At 37.5% G+C, this 24,748-nt stretch overlaps 2 protein-coding genes across 6 annotated transcripts; both read right to left on the bottom strand.

Annotated features, from left to right (window-relative positions):
• Nucleotides 1-883: 883 nt before the first annotated feature.
• LOC103721602 (pentatricopeptide repeat-containing protein At5g48910-like) lies at nt 884-6,452 on the bottom strand. 2 transcript variants are annotated; one of them, XR_015975887.2, is made up of 2 exons: nt 4,023-6,452; nt 884-1,917 (listed from the first exon to the last, which is right to left on the bottom strand). XR_015975887.2 is itself a non-coding variant. In XM_088717096.2 (2 exons), exon 2 carries the CDS (start codon nt 5,914-5,916, stop codon nt 4,288-4,290), a length of 1,629 nt encoding a protein of 542 aa, XP_088573222.2. In that variant the 5' UTR covers nt 5,917-6,019; nt 6,117-6,452; the 3' UTR covers nt 4,162-4,287. The 2 variants fall into 2 exon arrangements, 1 of the variants encoding a protein (XP_088573222.2); XM_088717096.2 differs by lacking the exon at nt 884-1,917 and having other exon boundaries at nt 4,162-6,019; nt 6,117-6,452.
• Nucleotides 6,453-7,529: 1,077 nt separating this feature from the next.
• Nucleotides 7,530-20,342, bottom strand: LOC103721591 (protein serine/threonine kinase). Of its 4 annotated transcripts, none has more exons than XM_089929259.1 (17): nt 20,115-20,341; nt 18,343-18,377; nt 18,145-18,216; nt 15,855-18,029; nt 15,206-15,533; nt 14,848-15,063; nt 14,682-14,754; nt 14,382-14,587; nt 14,225-14,287; nt 13,873-14,081; nt 13,642-13,753; nt 12,977-13,498; nt 12,447-12,742; nt 9,309-9,552; nt 9,159-9,232; nt 8,262-8,397; nt 7,530-7,936 (listed from the first exon to the last, which is right to left on the bottom strand). In XM_089929259.1, exons 1-17 carry the CDS (start codon nt 20,244-20,246, stop codon nt 7,784-7,786), a joined length of 5,046 nt encoding a protein of 1,681 aa, XP_089785385.1. In that variant the 5' UTR covers nt 20,247-20,341; the 3' UTR covers nt 7,530-7,783. The 4 variants fall into 4 exon arrangements, with proteins under 4 accessions (XP_089785385.1, XP_089785386.1, XP_089785388.1 ...); XM_089929260.1 differs by having other exon boundaries at nt 7,530-7,933; XM_089929262.1 differs by having other exon boundaries at nt 18,145-18,229; nt 20,115-20,327.
• Nucleotides 20,343-24,748: the final 4,406 nt, after the last annotated feature.

The following is a 24,748-nucleotide window of genomic DNA, read 5'->3' as shown; positions in this document are numbered from 1 at the left end:
TCCATGAAATCTTAAATATATTTTTAGATTATCTTCTGGGATTCAGATATTTCAAAAGAACTATTATGATCATTGAAAATTGTTGTATGATAATCTTTTAGATGATGCCATATCCCTTATAACTTTCCTTTCAGAAGGGAACACAAAGTTGACCGATGACGACCCCCATATGACAAGGTTTTTTTTTTTAAATTTTTATCTCAATAAGCCTTGGATCCACCAAGTTTGCTTCAACGAAGAAAAAGGGGGAACAGGAAGAAAAATAATATTCCTTAAGAAATTGACAGCTACCAGCGTTAGTGCTAGTCCTCTGTTATGATATTGGATCTCAGTCACTTTTACCTAACCATCCATTTGAAAGTGGAATTTGAGCTAAAACACAAGTCACCAACAATTGAACTTTGAGGTGAAACTCTTGTAAGAGATCAGCACATAACAATCTTGAATCCTGATTAACTCTCATGGACTGCTATATGGTTGCAATCTCAGTGGGACCAGCAACTTGAAGAGTGGTTCCGTTTCCACCTCATTGAAGAGTTACCTTTTTTGCTCTCTTTTCCTTTTTATTTATATGCTGTGTGGTGCTTACAATCATGTTTACAAAAAGTGATAGGGAAGTACTGAGATAATATATCAATAGAGAAAGAGAGAGAGAGAGAGAGAGAGAGAGAGAGAGAGAGAGAGAGAATATAAGAATGTATTCGGGAAAAAATAAAAGAAGAATAATAAATAACATTATGGAAGATCAAGTGTGTGAAGAAGATTATATAGAAGAATGGATGAAGGGGAAAGATTATATAGTGCATGCGTCTACTCTGTGTGTGTGTGTGTGTAAGAGAGAGAGAGAGAGAGAGAGAGTGAGCATGAGCTACATATGTTTACATTGAGTACTAAAAAGCACTGATATGGTTACATGTTACCACACTAGATAAACTACACTAAAACAACAGTTGCTCTGAGCTCCAAAGCATCATAAGTTTAACAAGCTACACAAAAATAGAAAGCACACTTTAACATATCAAAGGCTCTACATCGCCCTCTACCTAGTGAACATAGAAAAAGGTCCAATATCAGCAATCCAGTCATGGCTTTCCACCTCGACGAGCTCTGATGCTCGCACCAGGTGTTGCAGGCACGCTTCCAACGATGGGGCTGGATCCAAAGATCGGCGTGCCAAAACTAAAGCCCCCAGGAACCATACCCGAGCCGCCGCCACCACCACCACCAAGCCCAGGAGAAGTAATGATGCCCCCAAACCCAAAGAAATTCTGAGGCTTGTAAGGTTTAGGCTTGCTCTGAATGTTTCTTCCCTCAAGGCACACTGCAAAGGTGGCCAGGAGGAGAGCAAGGATCAGCACCATCTCATTAGTAGACCTCTCCATGTCTTGGTCCCTCAAAGGAGCTTGCATGGATGGTGAGGTGGTGTACCAATCCCATTTTATAGCAAAAGCAATAATAACTCAGGACCAGCTTAGCAGTGGCCAGAGCCTTTAAGTGGATTTTTATTACCAGCTCAGTTGCCATGTGAGCCTCCTTCATGGCCTTTGCTTTCTAGTGGACCTAAGACTGGTTTGTGGACACCTGGTTTCCTCTGACTGGTCCAGGACTGTAGAATTTCAAGGGTCCATCTGAAGCTAGTGATACGCATACTGCTCAAATCTCAATCTAGAAATCTGTAGTGGGTTTAATTACATCTATGCAAAAAAAGAAAGAAAGAAAGAAAAAACAAACTACCAACCATAAGGTTGCATTTGATGCAAAGACTGAGGAACAATTGATGTGTTAGATGGACACCTAGTTGGACGTCTTAAAGGAGAGAAGAAGGGAATTATTGGAAGGTCAAGATTGACTCACCTTCCTTTCTCTTCCAGGCAATGAAGGAGCTCTGAACCGGGACTTGCCAGTCCTCTGGAGATCCTACAAGGTGAGGGGACGGTCATTTCACCAAAACAAAAAAAAAAGGAAAAATGAAAAAGAAAAGAAAGAAATAGAGCAAGAAGAGAACTATAATTGTTTATACCTTTTTGTTTTGTATTTATCTATTAGTGATGCAAAAGTTCAAAGAGAAGGAGATCACCTCGGGCAAATTAGGGTTGTTATATGGTTCGATCAAGTCTTTAAGGTTTAAAAGTTTCTTTTGCTGTGTCAAAAGATTTTGTTTTGATCTGCAAGCAGAGTGCCTCTTATCATGGCGCTGGAAAAGGGATTGTTTCAAAAGTTTTGTTTCAAAAGAGAGGAAGAAGGGACCGAGAGGTTTAGCTTCACTTAAATTCCAATACTATCCTTTTACTTTTTCCCAAGAAGCATTCATTTAGTAGCCATCTCATCTTTCCAGATAAGCTGTTCCAAAAAGTTTTGGTCCCATGAAACGACTCAACTAGCATTTTGTAGTAAATAACCATGTCAGAATATTAATGAAGTTTAAATTCCTAGCACCAGAACCCCAACCACCAACTAGTGCAGTTCCACTTGTGGTGCCTGGCAGACCAGCAAACATTAATGCAGAACTATGAAAGAAATAAGGATGGGAGGAGGTGGAAAAAAATCTTAAGGGCCCCCCATCTGACATGGAGATAATATGTCTGACTACAATACTTTATTTTTAAGATCAAAATTTAAGGGCTGTTATGGTAATACAACCATGTCTTTGGCAGAGATAACCCTCCAAAGTCATGTAAGCACAAGCAGGGATCATTGAGGATCCTTTTTAAGTTCAACTCAGTTGGATTAAGCTTCAAATTCCACTTTCAAGGTAATGTCCAAATGTAATCACATCATTTATATTGTCTAAGCACCAAACAGAAATAAGTATGTGGAACTAAAACATGACGAAGAAATTAACATGCTAGTTTGCATGAGCGGAGCTGTCAATATTGCAGCTAATACAAAAGATCAACTAACGAGATCTTAAAGAAAACTCTCTTATGTGCTGTTGGATGATAAGTACTAAGAAGGTAAGCTAAATCATCAGGAACCACTCTTATTATGTCGTTAACACACAGCTACTTTTGCTGAAACATATTAGTTAGGACTGCAGCATATATATGCACAGAAATGGCACTTACACAATCTACAGGAAATATTTAAAATTAATAAATGCGTTCTTTAATGCAATCAAAGCAAATTTTTAGGTAAGAGCTAGTGAAACAGCTAGCCATACATTCACTGGACAATATTAATGGGTTATGACAATTTAGCAGAACCTCTATTGCTAAAGCTACAAAGGGAAACTATGGCAGACAAAAGTTAACAAACATGGCATATTTTTCCCAAAAAACTAGCATGGCATAAAATGTGCAAATTAATCAAACATTATGCATAGGAAAATTGATTCTGTGAAGAGATACATCCATATAGAATTTCTTTCCAGTATAGAGATAAAACTGGTAATATAGAATACCTGGGAGGAGACAACCAAAAAAAGAAAAATAAATAAATGGTCACGAAAGAATGGAGAAAATAAAGATAGCAACGTTTTGACAAATAAAGTCTAGAGTTTTCAATGTGCAAAGTGGAATTAAGATGCTGCACTGAAACTTAATGATAAATTAAATATGAGTAAGGAACCAAATATGGATTAAATTACAAGAAAGTTGAAGGTTCACTTGGTCTAATTCTCATATGAATTGATGAGGAGGTTGGGGATATGACTGAAAAAACAAGGATGGAAGCAGCGGTGAGCTATATTTCAGGAGTCTAAAAAGATTTCTGAGATAAGGTTGAGGTTTTGCCAGACATGATCCAAATATGAACATACAAACTTTTCTGACATCTTTAACTTGGGTAACTAAAACACAGGCTCAGGCATTGAGGTCAGTCGATAATGCTCAAAGTAGTTATTTGAAATTCAATGATTTTCACATTTATCACATTATAATAAGCACAAATAAGCTGGTGGATTTGTTGATAATGATGTCTCTATCACATGAGCATTTTCTTCATGAACTAGAAGGAAAACTAATTTTAGTATGACAATTTGATTGTAAAGGGAAAAGTGTAAGTGCTTCTAAAGGTGATGGTACCTTTTTTATATTTCTTGGTCAAGATTTTTAACTTCAGATTCCAGTTCTTATCACCTTTTCCGGTGAAGATCAATGTAAAACCTCTGAGTTGTTCCCGAATGCTGTTGGAATGTACAAACTTGCTAGGCTGGTTTTAAAGATGGCAATCATTCTACTCTGCTTGCCAATTCCAAAACACCTAAAGGACCAATCATCATATTCTAGCAAAGTATTATATATTTTGAGTTAATGATTTAATTGATTCTCTACTTTTGTTCAGCTAACTCTACTGCTCGGCATTACATCCTTCCAATTTGATTAACTTCTCCATCTCATATAATACACAACGAATTTCTCTGCTTTGAGCATGAAAACTCTCTCTGCCCATCAAGAATTCATGAACAACCCCATCCACCTCCACCCAACTGCAACCTGCAATCTTCCGAACCTGTAAATCATTCATCTTCCTTCTCACCTGTCCTGCATCATCCCATCGCCCAGACTCATTGAAAATGTTAGAGATAAGTGTGTAAAACCCGCTATCTTGAGGGCCCAATTCAATTATTTTTCTCCATACACGATCAGCCACTTCAACTTTCTTATGAATTCTACATGCACTGAGCAGGGTCTTCCAGATAACTGCATTAGGTTCCACCAGCATCTTCTCCACAAACTCCAATGCCTCTTGCAAAAGCCCGGCACGGGCTAAAAGGTCAATCATGCACCCATGGTGTCTTATGTTCGGAGTTATCTTGTAGTAATTGGTAAAGAGATCAAAAATCATCTGGCCCTCATTGACCAAACCTACATGTGCACAAGCACTTAAAACACCAATGAACGTGATATCATTAGGGGTCCTAAGGGAATCCTCTTGCATTCTTGAGAAAAAACAAAGGGCTTCCCTGCCACGACCATGGGCTGCAAGACCAAAGATGATAGAATTCCAAGCTGACAATTCCTTATGCTTGAGCTTTTCAAAGATGCCAACAGCATCCTCAATGCAGCCACATTTTGAGTACATGTCCACAAGAGCCGAACCAAGGACCGAATCCACTTCCATACCCATCTTGTCCATGTAAGCATGGATCCACCTCCCCTGACTGAGAGCACCAAGCTGTGCAACCGCTGGAAGAATGCTCACAAGCGTGATTTTATTCGGTGCCACACCTGCAATTTGCATCTCGAGGAAAAGGTCCAAGGCCTCCTTGAACTGGCCATTCTGTGCATATCCTGATATCATAGCTGTCCAAGTGATCACACTCCACTCTGGCCTCATCTGGTCAAAGATGCCCCGAGCAACTTCCACGCTGCCGCATCTCAAGTACCCAGATATCAATGAATTCCATGAGAACTCATTCCTCTCAGGCATTGAATCAAAGAGGTCCTGAGCAATCTCCATCTGCCCATGTCTTGCATACCCATCAACCATAACGCTCCAAGAAACTACATTTCTCTCACCCATTCCATCGAAAACCTTTCGGGCAGTCTTCAAATCCCCGATTTTTATAAACCCAATGATCAAATCATTCTGAGAAACAACATCTGGGACGTTGCATTCCGCAAACAGTTTATGAGCATCATGGCAAGCAAGGCACTTTGCATACATTCGAACAAGAGATCTCTGAACAAAAACATCACAAAGGACGCCTCTTTTGACAGCCTGCGTGTGGAACTGCCGGCCTTCTTCCAAGGCAGAGAGAACACGGCATGCTTTGAAGAGGGAGCGGAAGGTGAGACAATTGAGAGTGAGAGCGCCATCAGAGAGAAGCCGGTGGAATTTGAGGATTGTGCGTTCTGGAGTGATGACAGGAAGGGGGTGATGGGGTTCCTTGGGAGCTCTGCGGATTCTCTTTGGAAATCTTCCATGTTGTTGAGGAGGAGGCGGCAATTGATACTGAGAGAACGGCGCGAACATTTCAAACTTCGACGGCTTGTTAACGGTCAAATATGTAAATGGGTTTCTTCTCCCTTTGATGCTTGATATTTATCCTGTGGAGCTAACTTGCTCAGCGCAAGTCCTTTCCATCGAGAGAAAAAAAAAAAAGTGAGAGAGAAAGTTAGTAATTTTTACCTACAATATTTTTTAAAAATAGAAAGTTTATTTTTTAACACCACCATCAGCATCATCTCCACTACTACCCCATTGCATTGGTGATAACCCCCATCACTACCATGATCATGACACTACCGTATCTATTGTCACCAAGTATGCCATATTGATATTGCCCCACAAGACTACAACTAACACTATCACCATCCTATTACCTCCACTACTACCCCCACTTCTACCATCATCATATTAATATTTTTAAAATAATTAACTATATCAAATATATTTATAATTTAAAATTCTGAAAAATAAATTTTTATTTTTAATTATAATAATTAAAAATTAAAAATGATGCCCAATGACATCTTAGAATATTAGTTATTTTTTTAAAAAAAATTATTCTCTTTTTATCATTGGGCACCAACTTGCTCAATTCCCTTGTCCAATCCTTTGTCATGTCATGGCAAAATTATTATCATAATAGACATAAGTCATAGGGTAATAACACCATCATGGTTACTAAAATCCTTTGAAAAGCCCATATAATTTTATATTAGGCTACAATATTCAAATATTTATTTGCGTAATATTTAGTTGCTGTATTATTGTACTAACTGTTCATTATCGTAAGTGCTTATGATGGCCTTTTAAAAAGCAAAATGATGGCATTATGGATTTCCTTTTATTTGAAATATCATTTTACACTTAAATGGTTGCACTCTAGATATTTTAGAAAATAACATAAAATTGCAAAAAATTCTTGTGGACTACGGCAATGTGAAAATAATGACCGTTTTTATAATGTTAAGTGGTCATAATATATAGCATCTTTTTTGGGTTATCAAACGCGTTTGAATTCTTAAATTAACAAAGATGCCCTTAAAATGGCCTGTTGTTACTGTCATCTAAAACCATGCCTCAATCTCCTGAAATGATAGACTCCATCGCAACAACTCATTCAATTAAAAGAAGCTAAAAAAATAAGAACTGATGCAAGAAACCAGGAGAGTAGAACGCTATGGTTGAAAGATTCCAAAAATCTGGAAGGTTAGGGGATAGACAATCCCCACCCATATAGGAAACTCCTCTCTTTTGCCTTGATATTTTTGTATAAATAATCTACAGAAGTTGATACTTATATAGCCTTAGGTCTCGCAATCAGTATACTAATCCCAATCAATTAACAATAAAGGATTTCCAACTCTGGAGACTGGCAGGGGATAAATGAAGAGAAGAAAACTCCATGTTTAGCTTTATATCCATCAAATTTTGTACAATGATACAACAATCTAGCATCAGCCAATAAGTTCAAATGCAACCATCAGCTACTCCTAACTTATGATTTATGTTTTTCTTCTCTCTTCAGAATAATGGTGGCAGTACCTCTTCAGATCAGAGCCCAAATCCAATTGGCAAATCCCAACTCAAACTTGAGGATCTCATACTACATTTATATTTTTCTTAACTTATGATTTATGTTTTTCTTTCCTCTTCAGAATAATGGTGGCAAGGGTATATAGAAAAAAACCCAATGTATATCGCTACAACCAAAACATAATGTTACACAAAACATAAAGACACATCACCTCCATGAGCTGCCCATGGTGGTTTTTTTTTTCCAAAAAGATAATTTACAACAATATCACATGCAATGTACATTGAATTGCCAAGAAAATTAAGAAACTGCAGCTGAATATGAGGCAAGCAGAAACTATACTGCTCGGCAAAATGCCTAACAACAGATCTTCAGATAACCATCTTCTGTTCCAACAAGAAATAATCGTGAGAAAGGAAGCACACTGATGGTGGAGAGCACCGAGAGGTTTCTCATCCCCTTATCAGCAGAATACAGCTTCTGAAGTGAGAGCCAATGTTGTCCACCCTGCTGCCAAGAGACCATTCATCAGTGTATAAATCAAGGAAACAATGAGTGATTATTGTGTGGATATTTTTCAAAAAAGTGAGAAGCAGAGATGGTGTCAGGTCCAAAAATATTGGAACCTCTTCTGTAAGGTTCCAAGGGAGGTCAATAATGGAGGTTGCTGAAGCTCAGACCGAAACAGTGGGGTCCTTAATAAATGAACCCCACCACAAACTCTATGTGGTCAAAGACCACAATGTTGTCATTAAGGATTCAAGAATGAAGCATGTTCAAAATCATAATATGTATTACTCCATTTAGAAAGCAAGACAGACTAATGTTTACATACTTCAGTGGTTGATCTAGAAAGAGAGGTCAGTGCAATCTTATTTCTGGAAACTGAGAGTACATCCTGACCCCAAATGGCGAAGCTGAAGATGCCGTCGGAATGGCCTCTAAAAACATTCAATTGAGAAGCCAAGTTCCTGCCATACAGTGTTGAGAAAAAATTCAGTCAAGGTACAAGCATTCATTGCTCTGCTTATATACTGTTTCCTGCAATTTGAATAATTTAATGTGCTTCCTTGATGTTGTTGTGCCACTTAGGTGAGCAAAGTGTTTCCAAGAAGTAATAAATAGCAAGCCATTGAATAATTAGAAAATCAAGGCAGAAAGACAGGAAAAGTGTGTGTAACATTTCTTTTGCAGCAAGGAACTTGGAATATTCAATACTTCAAACATATGAGGTGCACATTTAAATAAAAGTCTTAAGGCACTCAGTGCCTACTGCTTACCGTTTCCTTAAAAAGAATTTAAAGAAAAGGTGCACATTCAGTGACTAGCTGCCAAAAATTTGGACTTTGTTTTCCTTTTTCTTTTCTTGAGAAAATTTTAAATAACATTATAAGCTTCATTTCAATTCAAAAATATGAGCTGAAAAGTTGTTCAGCAGGAAGGTGGACGAGGTTGTACTAAGCATGAATAAGAAAAACATGAAGTCATTGATATACCAAAACTTTAAAAAATTACAAAGAAAGAGCCGGTAATATACATTTTAATATGTGATGGAATTTGATGACGAAGAGTCAAGTGACTCCTCTACCTTTTTCTTTATTCTGGATGCTACTCAATTCTCTAATAAAGCAAACATTCCATTTCAAAATAAAAGTTCTTTTGCCATCGGATACAGCAAAAGTAGAATAAGACTATAAAATATGAATAGATGGTAATGGTCAAATGATAGTACCTTCTCAGATCCCAAACTCGCAAGGTTTTATCTAGAGAGCTGGATACAAGCAAATGATCCTCTGGTGATACTAACTGTATACACAAAAGTTTAACTGACAATTAGATAATAGTCAAAATGATATCTGGTTAACTGCTTTACAAAGCATACTTTAGTAATGTAGCCATCATGTGCTCGCCAAAGAGCAACAATATTTCCACTCCTTGCATCAAGCAACCTACAATGTCCTGAACTTAGCCCAGCAGCAATCCAAGATGGCGAAGCTACAGCTCTCTCTGCTTGAAGCTTTTCAGAACCACAGGGGCAAATGGCTGACACAAGTGATGAAAAAGAATACTCAGCTACATCACTCTTCCACAGGTGCAGTTTCCGGTCTTGAACAACATCAATGAACCTGCATGCAGTAACATTATAAACAATAATATGCATATACATTGGCATATAAGTACAAGCATGTCTTTAAAAAAGATTCTTTTTTTAAGCATACATGTTTTTATAAAGAGGAAACAAGAAAGGATGGGGAAATATAGCAAAGTAACTTGATGGACTATAAAAATGACAACCAAACCTTTTCCCACTAAAATAGTCTTTGGAGCCAGACCCAGTTGAGCGGGCTACATAGAACTAGAATGAGAAGATTTTTTACAACTGGTTGTCAACCTAACAACGACATTTCACATCTTGTGTCAAAACATACTAGTCTATTCCAGTAGTGGCCATGCAATTTTTCCACCAAAAGAAAAGGTCATGCTTATGCCGAAGTGCACAATTCCTTGCTGAAGGATAGTTATGGTAATATGAAACTCTGCCCTCTAGCTATAGTCGAAAGCCGTAGGTCTGCAAGCAACGCAAGCACAAATTTAATATCAAAATGAAATACATCAAAGCAAGATATGCTGAACCGGCCGGAACCGGTCCAGTACAGCCCTTGAAATCGGTTCCGACCCCATCTGGGTCAGAACCGATGGGGTCGGAACCGATCGATTCCAAGTCCGTACTGGTACGAACCAGGCCGATTCCCACCGGTACAGGTTAATTTTGAATTTTGCCGCACGCAGCCTTCTCTGCAGCCGGCAGCGGGTGGCCACTATGGCCAGACACTGTCTTCCTTTCGGCCACAGCGCCATGTGCTGTGGCTGAAAGTGGCACAGGGCCACGCGTTTTTCCGACAGCACGTGGCTGTTCAATCACTTTGAGTTTGGCCTCTCCCCGCTTGGCTATAAAAGCCGAACGAGGAACACATTTCAGAGGCAAGGGAAGGGAAGGGAAGGGATTAGCCAAAAAATTGAGGAAGGAAAGGGAAGGGTTGGGATTAGCCCAAAAAATAGAGGAAGGGAAGGAAAAGGTAGGGATTAATCAACAAAAGATGGAGGAAGGGAAGGAAAAGGAAGGCATCCAGCAGAGGAAGGAAGGGCGGATGGATCCTTCAGAGGCCGCGTAAAAAATATTAAGGAGGTGAGAGAGCATCGTTTCCCTTCCAAAAAAAATTCAACAAAGGCTAATTAAGGTGTGATTTCTTTTCCTTATATTATTTTTTTAATATTTCTTTTAATGTACTTAAAAAAATGTCAAAAATTGCAAAAAATAGAAAATGATGCCCAATATTTCCATTTCGTCTTGAATTTTTTATATGTTATAGATCTATGGACGATGTGCATGGTGACGTTAATTTTTTAGAATATATATATATAATTTATATTTAATTAAAAATAAAAAAGTTTAAAAATTAATTTTTAATAAAAAAATAAAAAAATAAAAAATAAAAAATAGTAGAATGTTGTACATAATTTAGAAGTCATTTTAGAGGCAAAATTTCTTTTAGTAAATTTAAAATAATTAAAAAATTAAAAATTAATTTAAAATTTAAAAAGAAACATGCTCCTTGAAGCCATTTAGGAGGACAGCATGCAGCTGCAAATGACCTCGCATATGGAGCAGGATCCATAGATGTATCAAGTTCCGAATCTTTCTATTATCCGTGGCCTCAGGCAGCCTATGGATATGGTGCATCGGAGTCATCTTCCGGTGGCTACCATTCTGCACAGCCCGAAGGGTCTTACAAGTAGAATTTTGCTGCCGGCATATTCGGATGCCCCCTCCACAGCCATATTATCAACAACAGGACACCTTTTAGAGCCAGAGCTTCAGCAAGAGATCCAAGAGTTCTTATAACCCGACGCGCATTCCTCAGGAATTGAGCATATAAGACTACAACGCCGCTTGATTAGAAGGATGGGTTAATCTGCCTCGTTATTATGCTGAAGATTTGAATATCCACGAGAAGCATTGCCATTCGATCCGATTTTAGATATCCGATAGTGCTTTAAATGTATGTAATTGATTGCATCTTAATTTGAAGATATTTTATGTTCATCTCATGATTTCAATCATTTGGAAGTAATAAGATGCATCATCTAGTTTAAACCTTAAACCTAAACATAGAAACATCAAAAAAAAAATCCAAAAAAGAGAACTCCCAAAAAAAAAAAGGCATCGGGGCCGAAACCCGGCCGAACCAGCCGAACCGGTACGGTACCGGTTCGATTCGGTATGGTACTGGTACGGGTGCCCACCGGTACATTGGTACGGTCGGTACGGCGGACTTTGCATCAAAGGTTAGAAGTCAACCGAGTATGTACAAAATTTAGATCAGAAATCAGAAGGGTTGGATGGTCACGTAGATAGCATATCTAGTTATCTAAACCAAAAAACACGTTTTCGCAAGATTCGCCTCTCGGTACTGGACCTCGTACTAGTGCCACACTAGCACTATGTCGGTATAGTATGGTATAGGATCTTTCGGCATACCGAGTATCGGTACGCCACCCATACCGGGTACCGGTACTAAACCGATATAGTATGGTACGTCTTGTATCTCTCAACTTTCTGATTAAAATTATCGTAGCTTATCCAATAACTTGAACTGTTTTGACATAGTGATGGCTTTTTCAGATAAATGCAGTAGGCACATTATCGAGCATGCAGCTAACAAAAATCCTAAGTGTAGTCGTAGCAACATATATATGTCCACTGCATTGTCATGTTGCTACATCTACATGCCTCTTCAATTTTTCTGGACTTCCGATGGTTAGAGAAATTACCAGAAGTTCTATATAATAAAATATAAGTATCTCCAGGCACAAGAGAAGCAAATAACACCATCTAAACAAGAAGATAAACACCATTATATATAGCACAAAATCAGTTCAACGATATGAAATTGTCTGGAAAACTCATTCCAAGAAAACCATATTTTTAACATGTGGCCGATAATGAATTTAAAATTACCTGACTGAACCGTTTCCCATGCCAGCTATAAGCTTATCATCAGACTCTATGTGATTCATGCATGTGTACAAACTACCACTGAATGCATTAGACAGTATTCCGCCGGAGAGTGCATTTGGAGTAAGCATGTTGGGCTGCTCCGTGTTCACCTTGGTTGACAACGACAGTGGGAAATTTGTTGATGATTCAGCATATGCTGCTATCAGCTTCCCAGTTTGTCCATTCCATATATGGATGGTACCATCACAAGAAGCTATCCTTCCACCAACAGACAATATGCAGATAGAGTTCACCACCTATAAAGAAATAAAAACTTTCAAAATAGTAGTAGCAGAGAAAGAAACATATGAAGACAAGGAGATAAACCTGAAAGGCAAGTGAAATCTACATCACAAAACTATAATAATATTTTTTTTCCTCATGGAAAGATGGAAAATGAAGGCTTCCTGATCTTAAAGAAAGAATATCGCAATTAGCATTAACAATGTACCAATGAGATCCTCAAAGAAAATACAATAGAGGAAGCTAACCTCATCATGGCCATAATAGCCAGATATGCAGTTCATTCTAGGCAATTCCCACTTCTGAACACTTCCTTTGAATCCAGGACCAACTCCTCCAGTATAAACTGTGCATTCATCATGACAAACAGCTAAAGATCTCAGAGCTCCAGGATGAGCACGGGCAGAGTAAAGAATTGACGCTTTGATCTTCCAAGGAAGTTCATCTTTTGAGCCTCCACTGCGCCCAAGAAAATCAGGAACATCCCAACTAGCATCAGGACTGGGGAACCAAAACCATGGTTCATGGCTCCCAAGGTTTGAGGTTACTGAATGATTTCCTGATGCAGTTGGTTGATGCTCATTTACAAGCCTGGAATTTATCGCCGACATGCCACTTTTAACTGCTTGCGATTGCGGAATAGACCAACCAACACCATTAAGCAATAGTTTGGCAGGATTGTACTCTGACGAAGAAATTTTTCCAAAAGCAAGCATCTGAGGGTTCAAATTTTCACCAACACTTCTACAAGTTTCCCCAGAAGACTCCCACTTAAAATAAAAGCGTAAGACAGATTAGAATGATGATTTATAAGTATACAGGATAGGATATCTACAAGAAGATAGCCTTGGGATCACCAACAAACTAAGACATGCTCTTGGGCTCCTTGGCAGTTCAAGAGAAGCATGTTTACCTTCCAATTGTAAATCTTGTGAAGAATTTGCTCTAAAAGAAACCATGTGGGACAACACTTGCGAAGATTCTCTATGCCAATAAGGGAAGCAAGTGGAGGATACAAAAGCAAGCTGCAAAACATTCACACAACTTCATATATCATTACATCATCAGGGAACCTGTAGGAGTTCTACAAAATTATAAAACAAAGTAGCTTTCAGATAACGACTTTGATATTGTTTTCACCTACATAAGGTCTCTTCGGGTTTCAATCTGAAACTTTTCATCTATCTTTAATCGAGAAACCTTAGAATCTCTCCCATCGGGACCAGTTCCATAAGTTGCTGCTTGAGAAAAGGCCAGCTCATCAAACAGATCTTTAAGTCGCGGCATGACAAATACAGAAGTATATTCTGGTCCAATCCTTTGACAGACTGCAATGAGTGTAGTTGCAGCAACCTAGCCAAGATAGCAGATAGTTTGAGTAAATATAAAAAAAGAAATAATATGAGAAAGAAAAAGAACTGACATGTGATAACACACTATAAAACGAGAAATGGATCCCAAGGAAAACAAAGGATAAAGAACGTCGGGTTAGTTGCCTGAATCACGGAAAGATCCATACGAGTCTGCATTAAAACCTTCACATGGAGGAAGATTTGGTCCTGCAAATTTAAGAAAAGAACAATAAACAAGATGAAGAACTTTCGAATTAAGTGAATAAATAAAATAAGCAGAATCAACGAAAACTACTTAAACCTGAATTAACTCCTTAAGGATCGTGTCTACAGGCAGGACCAAGACCAAACCATCCAAGGTAGAAAAGCTATCGATTAAAGTTAAAGCATTCCAGCCGTGCACAGGCTCAGGCTTATTCATCCGAGAAACATCGATGCTTGAGAGAATAACATTCCTTAGTAAAGGCAGAAGCTGCCTGACAATAAAATTTTCTCCAAGAAGACCACCTGTTAATCAAATGATCCATGGTAGATTATGAATACTAACAACCATCGAAAACAGAAAATCAATAAAAGGGAATCTCATAACAAACTGAAATACCAATTCTAACCAGAGCATCAATTCCATCAGCGCAAAGTACTTTCCCAAAACAGTGGATTAGTGGTAAAATTGTCTGGAACATGATTCTGATGTTAATAATAATCCAATATTGTGTAATTATATTTGAGAGAGGTCTTAATCAAGAAGCTCATCCTGCAAAACTCACCTGATGAACTGTAATGGGAACACCAAGCTCTTCGCTAGAACCAATCAAAAGGACAGCAGCAGCAGAAGCAGATATCTTGTTAGGTGAGTTGCATAAACTAGAGATCACTAAAGGATGTATCTTCTCTAGATATGCTTGTTTCCCCAATCGGTTCCACAAGTCCTGCACAAAGGAATCTTGAAGGAGAGAGACCTTCAGATGTGAATATTCTGATACCTGGAGTGAAAATCATAACATACAGGTGATCAGAATGTGTAAACTATTATGCCCACACAAAATGCTGCATGCAAATTGGCAAAACCAGTAAAAAGTAAGCAAGCTACATGAAATCGTCCTATTGGTTTTTTTCTTAACCGGCCTGTAAAATCTTCTGAATGATGGGCAAAATCAAAGCTTTTATTGCTTGAATGCTCAAGCACTTCAGAAACTCTTTCAGCAGACATAAAGCTGATTCAGTTTCAACATCCGACAAAGGTGATGTGATAAGTGGTAAGCAGTAGGGCGCACACATTTCTGCAGCAAATCTTCCCATAGCTTTCAGGGCTCCTTCACTTGCAAGCTTAGCAGCATATTGAAGGCGATGCCCAGTTTTAGTCAACAGCTGAAGTGGGGAAAGAAACAAATATGCAGACCTGACTGTTGGAGGAAAGTAATGCGACTCCAGAAAGCATTTCGCTGATGGTCTCCTGGACAGAGAATGAAGCACTGAGAGGCAGTGAAGCATCGGATATTATGATGCATAAAATACTAGAGATACTAACAGGATGAGCTTATTGTGAAGGAAACATTATGGGTAAATAATAAAGAGAGACACACTGTGGTTATTACTTCATTTCATTTTCCTTCTCCCAATATGGGAGTTTAGTTCTCCCACTTCCATTGTGAATAATCACAGTTTCAGTGTTAAGAGACCTTCTATATGGTCAAGAGTCCATCTAACTTGTTCTGTTTTTACCTAATCCTATATTATTTCAGAGCATAGTTTTTAATCACAGAATGTCAAATACCTCTTCCAGTCCCTCTGGATGGATGCTTCAACAAGAAGTGCAATGTGAGGAGGCAGTTCCTGCAATGCTCCTGGTATGATGCCATTTTCCTTGTATGCAGCTAATGAAACAGGGTCAAAAAGTGGCCTCTTCAAATAAAGTTCAGCCAGTATGCACCCAATGGAGAATATGTCCTCTGCAAGATCTTCAGAACATACTCCCAAAGAGGATGCTTTCTGTCTCCAGTGCAAAAACTCTTGAAAGCCCATTGAACCACTATCATCAGACTCAAAATATTCAAGAAGACAACCTAAATTAAAATCAGATGGAATTGAGGGAGCACTGGAAGGTGATTCTAAATTCTCCATTTTGGAAGGCTCATTTAGTGGAACTACCACGGGTGAAAAATTCTCAAAAAATTTTTCTACATAATGATAGCTTGGATTTAAATAGCGCGCAGATTCACAAAATAAAGAAGCTTCTTCTAAATCTTCCAAATAACCAGTTCCTGAAGGGAGATGATCCTGAGAAGTAAAGTGCAACCGACTGGCATTATCAGAAGACATACTTAAGTTTTTCTCATTATCATTTCCTCGAACTTGATACTTATTGCATGATTCTTCATGGCTATGATAACGAGAGTGAGGTACCGTTCCATGGCGCTTAGGATGTGGTTTCATAAAGAGCTGTCGACGCCCCATAGATTTCAGCATTAATGGATCAGATGCAGGCAACATTACATTCTTGGCAGTAATAGATGCTTGGCCAGAAAGCTTGTAACCAAAGGTTATGTCGATCCAGTGATGAATTTCTCGTGATACACGATCGCTTTCTAATGCAGCTCGATGTAATGAGATAAATTCTTCAGGAGATGCAGCCCATGATGGCACAGCCAGATCACTCATCTCAGAATGGATAGAGGAGAAAATTCGAGGGTCACTGTAAAACTCAGGAATGCACTCATCTGGAGTCCACTGGTAAAGCCTTTGCATGTTAGATGGATACTCATTAGGCTCATAGACAGAGCGCACAGCAGAACGAAGTATTCTCAAAGGCAGCCTTCTGGCTTTGTAACTGCAGACTGCTAATTCAGAAAGGCATTCATCAGAAACATGGTGGGGAATTTCTGATGTTGAATATGTGAAATCCAATTGCTCATCACCTTTTGCCAACCTCCATTTGCTCTTCTTGAGATCCCTCCAACCAGCATCAGAATTTTCATCTGGCTTTACACTGAAATCTATGACCCAAGGCATCACTGTATGAAATGTATGATCCCCCCACCTCCTCCCAGCTAATCTATTTAAGACAAGAAGGTATTCATAGTTGCTCAATTCACCTCTCCACCACCGCTTGAAATCGGAATGCCAATCCATAGACATTGGCAGCTTCAAATCAGCATAAATAGCTTGACAAGGACAGTTCTCCATGCAGCAACATGCCCTCAAACAAGCAGGTTCTTTCAAACTCAGGCGACCTTTCAGAAGACACATATCGCTCACGCTCAGCCATGACCAACATGAATTGGTTAACTGGATGGTGGAGGGGCATATGTTTCCATGAGCAACCCCCAAACCATGCATGTATGCTAAAGCAGAAAGCACCTGATAAATTAAAAACCTAATGTGCCAATCTGACTTCAATGCCTTGGGGCTATAGTGCAGAACATTGTCCAGAGTGTTTGGAGCCTTAGCATGCAATGAATAATCATATGAAGGTGTTTTCAGAATACCTAAAACAGGGGCAATATTAGGATGTCTCACACTGGTAGGAATAGTGCTCTTGCTGAATGCAGGAAAACCAACTAACTTTAAAAACTCTGTACCATAATCCCCAGCTAATTTTCCTTCCATTAGGAGATTTAGGGATGAAATCACAAAGTCTTCAGTCAATTCAGATGTATATTTGCAAATTAGATCTTTGATTGTGGCAGAGGAACCCCTGTAGACATGAGCAAATGGACTCAATGCAGAGATCACTCTTAAACATGTCCCCTGTTTGTAAGCAATGGTGGTGGAACCTTCAATATTCTGGGCCACCAGGCCTTCCCCTGAACATAGGGAGTCATCTCCGGACAAAGATGGCACGCCATCACTGAGAATACCAGCATCAAGTTCAGCTTGACAATGACCTTGTTCTGATGAGGACATCTCATCTTTACCATCTGTGAAATCATTGTTCAAATAGTTGTGGCCACTGCAGGAAGTGAGGTCAAGTATACATCATAAAGCTCTTTAGGTGTCAATTTTGCACATTCCCAGAGATAGGGATACTCGGTTAACATACATAAATGAAAAACATGATGACTTACAATTTTGCAACCAAGAATCTTTTATCATCATTAGGTATCCCCACAAGCTCAAATTGAGAAGAGACCTCCTCACTGCAATTCAGCACTACAGATTTCCAGCATGAGACATGAAGGGAAAACAAGTTGACAGGAAGGGAAAAAAAGCAAAAACTTCAAATTAATGTGACAAAAAGAGATAGATGGGAAAATTTAATTTACCCTGCAGTATTGTCTGCTCCCCGGTTCAAATATGACTGCAGCGATAGAAAGATTATGAGTCAAAAAAAAAAAATCAGAATGATACATCAGTCATGGAGCAACTTTATAGCAGTCTCAGACAAGAAGAAAGAAAATGGCAGGCACATTTAACACTTAAAACTAACAAGATCAACTAGTCCAACACAAGAATATAGGATTGGAGGAACATACGTTATCCTCTATGTCTTAACCAAAAGGAACTAAAATAATGAATTTATGGCAATTTTGAATGAATGAAGTCGTACAGATCTTATTAGACCTATTTGAATTTTAAAATAACCACATCATTTCTGCATCCAAATTGAGAGAAGGTACTATATGGCAAAGACAGCAGTTATTTTTAATCACCATCTACTCAGTGTAGAATGGTCAATTTTACTACACGTCATACAGCTCAGAGATCTCAATTACTTAAATTACACCAGTCCTTGACAAACATCTTTAAGTATTCTTTAGTATGACTTGGACACCATTGTACCTCACAAAAAAAAGAAAAAGAAAAGAAAATCCTGAGGGTAACATTAAACCATTCTAACTTTACGATATTTTTTTTCCATGTCATCGAGTGAAATATCTAAATTGACAGTAAATTCTTTTATGTCACTTGAAAACAGGGACTTCAGGAAACTTAAAAACCAAAGTGTTGATTTGTTGGTGAAACAACTCAGTTTTCTTGCTGAGACATTCCCATGTGCATGTTCATTTTAATATGTGTTAGTATTCATTTTAAAACCTAACTTTCGATGCTCAGTAGCTGGGTCATTATCTGGATAGGAAACTAAGCTTCATATTCAGATTTCCTTTAAGGGTTTTTGGGTACATAGAAGAGCAATACTTGCTCTAACTTATATAGATATAGCCATCTTTTGGCAATTAGTTACTTCTTTAGAGCATGATGGGTAATTTAATGTAAGCACAGCAGCACTGATGAATTTAACAATCAAAATTAAACTTTAATGGTTAAATGATTAAAAAGAAAATTTATTTATTGGTGCAAAACTATCCAATATCATCTTCAACACAAGAAAAAATATGATTCACATGTTTCATTGTGTATCCTTAAAGTATCTATGAAAAAAGATTGTGCTGTTTCGACAACAAAGCATGCCACTTGTTCGCACATTAGAGATGTCATGCGAAGCATGATAAGTTACTTGCTAATCCCACTAATATACAAAGATAGGACTGAAAGGCCGCTGAAGGTGCAATATATTACTTGCTTCATCCAATTCGATAGCCCTCTTCAACACCCAACTTCTATCTATCCTTTTCCAACTTATGAATACTAAATATCACCCAGGGTCCATCTAATCTCTTTTCCCTTAAATCAATCAAACCCCAACAAAACAGTCTATTAGTTACAAACCACATGGCGTAAGAATTCAGAAAAGCAGCATGTTTGCTGAAAGCATGCACTAATGTTAGTTAGCGAACAAAAAGATCAAATATTTAGAACAAACTCCGGAGGAGAGAAGTAGCCAACTAAAAAGTAAAGTGCAAGGAACGAGATTTCGCTGGGTAATACACTAAAACCTCTGTTAAACAAAAAAAAAGTTCGAATTTTTGAAGCCGGATCTGGGAGGGAAAAGAACCACACATAAAATCAACGAGAAGGAGGAAATTTCGCTAAAGAAGACACAAAACCCTCAGTTAGGAGACAAAAGGATCTAATCTCTGGAACTTGTTGACGATAAAGAAGCGAAATTCTGTAAAAGGAGCGATGAGACTGAGACCTGGACGACAGCGGTGGAGCCAAAGGGCAGGGCGGAGTCGGAGACCCCATAGCGGAAGACGAGATCCGCCGAGAGATCGGACCGGACGACGCGCTCCAAGCACTCGAAGCACGGAAGCGTCGCGCCGTCCATCGCTCTCCCTGGAGGCAGACCAGAGCGCGGCGGCGACGGCGTGAGGATCTCGCCGGAGCTCCGCCCTTGGCCGAATAGAACAAGGAAAGGGAAGTAGCGGCGCGTCCAAGGGGATGTAAGTGGAACCATTGGGGAGATATGAGCCGTCTGATTGGTGGTTCTCATTGGAGATTAGATCATCCATCAGACGGCTTGGATCTCTTTGATCTGAGATCAGTGGGCTCTCAGGTCTCGCAGGCCCACTAGCAACTGGCCCCCAATTAATTAAAGCCCAACTTAGCAAGCACAAGTAACAAAGAGGCACCTTGCTACGTGGAGAAGATTCTCGTAATATTGGAATAATATTGTCTAGTTAACTTTTTTTTTTTCTCGGCCTTAAATTGATGGAATTAGGCCCTGTTTGGGGGAGCTTTTGGAGGGCCAAAAAGCACTTTCTGGCCCTCTAAAAGTACTTTTAAATAAAAATTGGTGTTTGGTAAATTTTTCGGAAAGCTGTTTCAGCTTTTGCGGGAAGCTGAAAACAGCTTTTGGGGAGAAGCTCCAATTTGGAGCTTTCCGAAAATGCTGTTTTCAGCTTTGTCGGAAAGCTGTTTTTTGGACCAAAATACCCCCATTTAAATCTCACTTTTTTCCCCAAAACCCTCATCCCACCTCTTCCTCTCTCACCCATCCTCTCCCTCTCCCTCTCTATCTTCTTCTTCCTCTCAACACCGCCGCCTCTGTTTCTTCTTCCTCTTTTTTTTTCTTTTTTTTTTTGTTTTGGGAGCTCGTGGCTGCCCACGGTGGCAGCCACCATGCCAGCCACCACCCATAGCCGGCGACCCTTCTATATTTCAATGAAATAAAATAATAAATAAATAAATAAATAAATAAATAATAATAATGAGTGAGTGGCAAATAATTTGATCTAAATAAATAAATAAATAAAAATATTAGTAATTATTTAACCAATTTTATCACCTAGCTAGAAAATTTGTTAAAGAGATAAATGGTCATTAGAAGGATGAAAAATTGATTTACACTAATAATTATAATATTTTATATATTTATTATTGTATTATACTATAAATATAATATTATATTACATTATATCATAATACATTGATATATTATGTTAAATAATTTAATATTATATTAAATTATTATTCTACAATACATAATGTTATAGTACTATATTATAATAATATTATATTATATTACATTAATATTATATTATATCATATATTTATGTATTAATACATATTATATTTTATTATGCTCTGTTGTATACTACTGGTAATGTCCTTTATTGTCATTTTGTCACACAAAAGTACTTTCTCAGTTTGTTTACCAAATACATGTTAAAATGCCACAGCACTTTAAAAATGTAGTTACCAAACAGCAAACAGCTTTTTATAAACGCTCTGCTTCAAACAGCTCTACTTCCAACAGCTCTACTTCCAAAAGCTCTACTACTAACAGCTCCCCCAAACAGGGCCTTAGACTAAGGCCCTGTTTGAGGGAGCTTTTGGAGGGCCAAAAAGCACTTTTTGGCCCTTCAAAAGCACTTTCAGATAAAAAATGGTGTTTGGTAAAATTTTCGGAAAGCTGTTTCAGCTTTTGCGGGAAGCTGAAAACAGTTTTTGGGGAGAAGCTCCAATTTGGAGCTTTCCGAAAACGTTGTTTTCAGCTTTGTCGGGAAGCTATTTTTTTGACCAAAATACCTCATTTAAATCTCACTTTTTTCCTCCAAAACCCCCATCCCGCCTCTTCCTCTCTCAACCATCTCCTTCCTCTCCTTCTCTTTCTTCTTCTTCCTCTCAACGCCGCCGTCACTGTTCCTTCTTCCTTTTCTTTTTTTTTTCTTTTTTTTTTGTTTTGGGAGCTTGTGGTTGCCCATGGTGGCAGCCACCATGCCACCATGCCGGCCACCACCCATGGTCGGCGCCCCCTCTATATTTCAATAAAATAAAATAATAAATAAATAAATAAATAAAATAAAAAATAATAATGGGTGAGTGGCAAATAATCTGATCTAAATAAATAAATAAATAAATAATATTAGTAATTTTTTAACCAATTTTATCACCTAGCTAGAAAATTTATTAGAGAGATAAATGGTTATTAGAAGGATGAAAAATTAATTTACACTAATAATTATAATATTTTATATATTTATTATTATATTATTCTATAAATATAATATTATATTACATTATATCATAATACATTGATATGTTATGTTAAATAATTTAATATTATATTAAATTATCATTCTATAATACATAATGTTATAGTACTATATTATAATAATATTATATTACATTACATTAATATTATATTATATCATATATTTATGTATTAATACATATTATATTTTATTATGCTCTGTTGTATACTACTGGTAATGTCCTTTATTGTCATTTTGTCACACAAAAGTACTTTCTCAGTTTGTTTACCAAATACATGTTAAAATGCCACAGCACTTTAAAAATGTAGTTACCAAACAGCAAACAGCTTTTTATAAACGCTCTGCTTCAAACAGCTCTACTTCCAAAAGCTCTACTACTAACAGCTCCCCCAAACAGGGCCTTAGACTAAGGCCCTGTTTGAGGGAGCTTTTGGAGGGCCAAAAAGCACTTTTTGGCCCTTCAAAAGCACTTTCAGATAAAAAATGGTGTTTGGTAAAATTTTCGGAAAGCTGTTTCAGCTTTTGCGGGAAGCTGAAAACAGTTTTTGGGGAGAAGCTCCAATTTGGAGCTTTCCGAAAACGTTGTTTTCAGCTTTGTCGGGAAGCTATTTTTTTGACCAAAATACCTCATTTAAATCTCACTTTTTTCCTCCAAAACCCCCATCCCGCCTCTTCCTCTCTCAACCATCTCCTTCCTCTCCTTCTCTTTCTTCTTCTTCCTCTCAACGCCGCCGTCACTGTTCCTTCTCCATTTTCTTTTTTTTTTCTTTTTTTTTTTTGTTTTGGGAGCTTGTGGTTGCCCATGGTGGCAGCCACCATGCCACCATGCCGGCCACCACCCATGGCCGGCGCCCCCTCTATATTTCAATAAAATAAAATAATAAATAAATAAATAAATAAAATAAAAAATAATAATGGGTGAGTGGCAAATAATCTGATCTAAATAAATAAATAAATAAATAATATTAGTAATTTTTTAACCAATTTTATCACCTAGCTAGAAAATTTATTAGAGAGATAAATGGTTATTAGAAGGATGAAAAATTAATTTACACTAATAATTATAATATTTTATATATTTATTATTATATTATTCTATAAATATAATATTATATTACATTATATCATAATACATTGATATGTTATGTTAAATAATTTAATATTATATTAAATTATCATTCTATAATACATAATGTTATAGTACTATATTATAATAATATTATATTACATTACATTAATATTATATTATATCATATATTTATGTATTAATACATATTATATTTTATTATGCTCTGTTGTATACTACTGGTAATGTCCTTTATTGTCATTTTGTCACACAAAAGTACTTTCTCAGTTTGTTTACCAAATACATGTTAAAATGCCACAGCACTTTAAAAATGTAGTTACCAAACAGCAAACAGCTTTTTATAAACGCTCTGCTTCAAACAGCTCTACTTCCAAAAGCTCTACTACTAACAGCTCCCCCAAACAGGGCCTTAGACTAAGGCCCTGTTTGAGGGAGCTTTTGGAGGGCCAAAAAGCACTTTTTGGCCCTTCAAAAGCACTTTCAGATAAAAAATGGTGTTTGGTAAAATTTTCGGAAAGCTGTTTCAGCTTTTGCGGGAAGCTGAAAACAGTTTTTGGGGAGAAGCTCCAATTTGGAGCTTTCCGAAAACGTTGTTTTCAGCTTTGTCGGGAAGCTATTTTTTTGACCAAAATACCTCATTTAAATCTCACTTTTTTCCTCCAAAACCCCCATCCCGCCTCTTCCTCTCTCAACCATCTCCTTCCTCTCCTTCTCTTTCTTCTTCTTCCTCTCAACGCCGCCGTCACTGTTCCTTCTCCATTTTCTTTTTTTTTTCTTTTTTTTTTTTGTTTTGGGAGCTTGTGGTTGCCCATGGTGGCAGCCACCATGCCACCATGCCGGCCACCACCCATGGCCGGCGCCCCCTCTATATTTCAATAAAATAAAATAATAAATAAATAAATAAATAAAATAAAAAATAATAATGGGTGAGTGGCAAATAATCTGATCTAAATAAATAAATAAATAAATAATATTAGTAATTTTTTAACCAATTTTATCACCTAGCTAGAAAATTTATTAGAGAGATAAATGGTTATTAGAAGGATGAAAAATTAATTTACACTAATAATTATAATATTTTATATATTTATTATTATATTATTCTATAAATATAATATTATATTACATTATATCATAATACATTGATATGTTATGTTAAATAATTTAATATTATATTAAATTATCATTCTATAATACATAATGTTATAGTACTATATTATAATAATATTATTGATGACCCAAAGA

Source organism: Phoenix dactylifera, chromosome 2 (genome assembly GCF_051530095.1).
Source record: "Phoenix dactylifera cultivar Ajwa chromosome 2, Ajwa_hap1_PhDact_Kaust_v1.1, whole genome shotgun sequence".
NCBI classification, from domain to species: Eukaryota; Viridiplantae; Streptophyta; class Magnoliopsida; order Arecales; family Arecaceae; genus Phoenix; species Phoenix dactylifera.
This window is presented reverse-complemented; position numbering and strand designations above follow the sequence as displayed.

Coding starts and splice junctions, on each gene's coding strand:
- LOC103721602 (XM_088717096.2), bottom strand. CDS start 5,916: ATGTTCGCGCCGTTCTCTCAGTATCAATTGCCGCCTCCTCCTCAACAA.
- LOC103721591 (XM_089929259.1), bottom strand. CDS start 20,246: ATGGACGGCGCGACGCTTCCGTGCTTCGAGTGCTTGGAGCGCGTCGTC. Junction 15,064..15,205: donor TCATTCAGAAGATTTTACAG/GCCGGTTAAGAA, acceptor TTTTCACTCCAG/GTATCAGAATATTCACATCT. Junction 14,288..14,381: donor TCCTTAAGGAGTTAATTCAG/GTTTAAGTAGTT, acceptor TTAAATTTGCAG/GACCAAATCTTCCTCCATGT.